At 58.6% G+C, this 1246-nt stretch overlaps 1 protein-coding gene across 1 annotated transcript in view; it reads right to left on the bottom strand.

Moving 5' to 3' along the window:
- Window positions 1-1246, bottom strand: part of BNIP3 (BCL2/adenovirus E1B 19kDa interacting protein 3) — a gene marked incomplete at its 5' end in the record, with an annotated part of 6393 nt that overhangs the window by 2264 nt on the left and 2883 nt on the right. Inside the window, one exon of the mRNA XM_010859142.1 lies at window positions 3-78. Coding sequence (XP_010857444.1) covers window positions 3-78 — 76 coding nt within the window. The remainder of the gene's footprint in view (window positions 1-2; window positions 79-1246) is intronic.

The following is a 1246-nucleotide window of genomic DNA, read 5'->3' as shown; positions in this document are numbered from 1 at the left end:
CCAATCCCAAATCCAGTCTGAGTTTTTCTTCAGGATGCTTTCGACCTCTTTCCTCCTCTCCATGTAGTCTTCCTCGGACTGTGGGGAGACGAGGTCGGTGAACCCGCTGCCTGGCTCGCTGCCCACCCAACACCCCCGTGGAGGGCCCACCGGACTCCAGCGGCCCTGAGCTGCAGGCACTGCCCCAGGGAGGGCACCGGCCAGTGGGGACACATGTTCACAGAGACACCAGCTGTGGTTCTGGGGGTAAAAGGAAAAACAGAAACCCCCGAAAAGGCCCCCAACAGGGATGTGCCTGAGCTGACGGCACACAGCACGCAGAGCAAATGCGCGTCCGCGTCTGGCGGGAGAAGAGAAAACTAGAAACCCGCGTGCACCCCTGGTCTCAGTGGCCTTAAAAATACATGTTATTAATAATATGTTAATTGAAGAGCTTTAAAAAGGTGCATTGCTTAGAATTTTAAAAACTGTGTACCTGATCATAGAATTCCTCTTTAAATTCAGGGGGGGAAATTATGGAAATACTCTAGAACACGGTACCAAAACCAACCAAACACCTGGACACAACAAAGCTGGGCTGGACCCCGCACATCCAGGAGCAGGCAGGCAGCACCCTGGAGAAGCCTGAGCACAAGGACTGCTGAGCCCGCGGGGCGGGACAGCCTGAGGGGTGCCCGGCAGGCAGCAGGGGGACCCAGGGGCACTGATAGAAGCTCAGGCCCCACAGCTCTCACAGTGAGGAAGGGAGCAGGCAGCCTTTCCCTTCTCCAGGGGATCTTCCTGACTCAGGAGTGCAACCAGGGTCTCCTGCACTGCAGGCGGATTCTTTACCAGCTGAGGCCCCAGGAAAGCAGGGCCCCCCAGGTTCCTAGATCCCGACACCCCTGAGCATCACAAGAGGCAGCAGGCAGGAAGATGGCCTGGCGAGGCCGCACTGGCCACTGGCCCAACCCAGGTCTGTGGAAAGGCAGCTCAGGGCCACAGCCCACCCTGCTCTCATGGACTTCCCCCCAGCAGGGGCTACGGCCCCACCAAACTCAGAGATTCTTAAAGGAAACTCAGAAAACTGAGCTCAGCCTCCATCAGCCTGGTCAGCTCCTAACCCAAACCACACAAGCGCCAGTCAGCGAAGCCCGAGGCACGGTTTCTGGAAGCAACTAGTGCCATCGAGGAAGGTACAGCAGCAGTGCCGTCCCAATGGGGAGGGCCCGGGCAGGCCTCCAGACCCCCACAGGCCCCCACGGCC

The sequence above is a fragment of the Bison bison genome, unplaced genomic scaffold (genome assembly GCF_000754665.1).
Source record: "Bison bison bison isolate TAMUID 2011002044 unplaced genomic scaffold, Bison_UMD1.0 scf7180017864456, whole genome shotgun sequence".
In the NCBI taxonomy this organism is placed as follows: Eukaryota; Metazoa; Chordata; class Mammalia; order Artiodactyla; family Bovidae; genus Bison; species Bison bison.
This window is presented reverse-complemented; position numbering and strand designations above follow the sequence as displayed.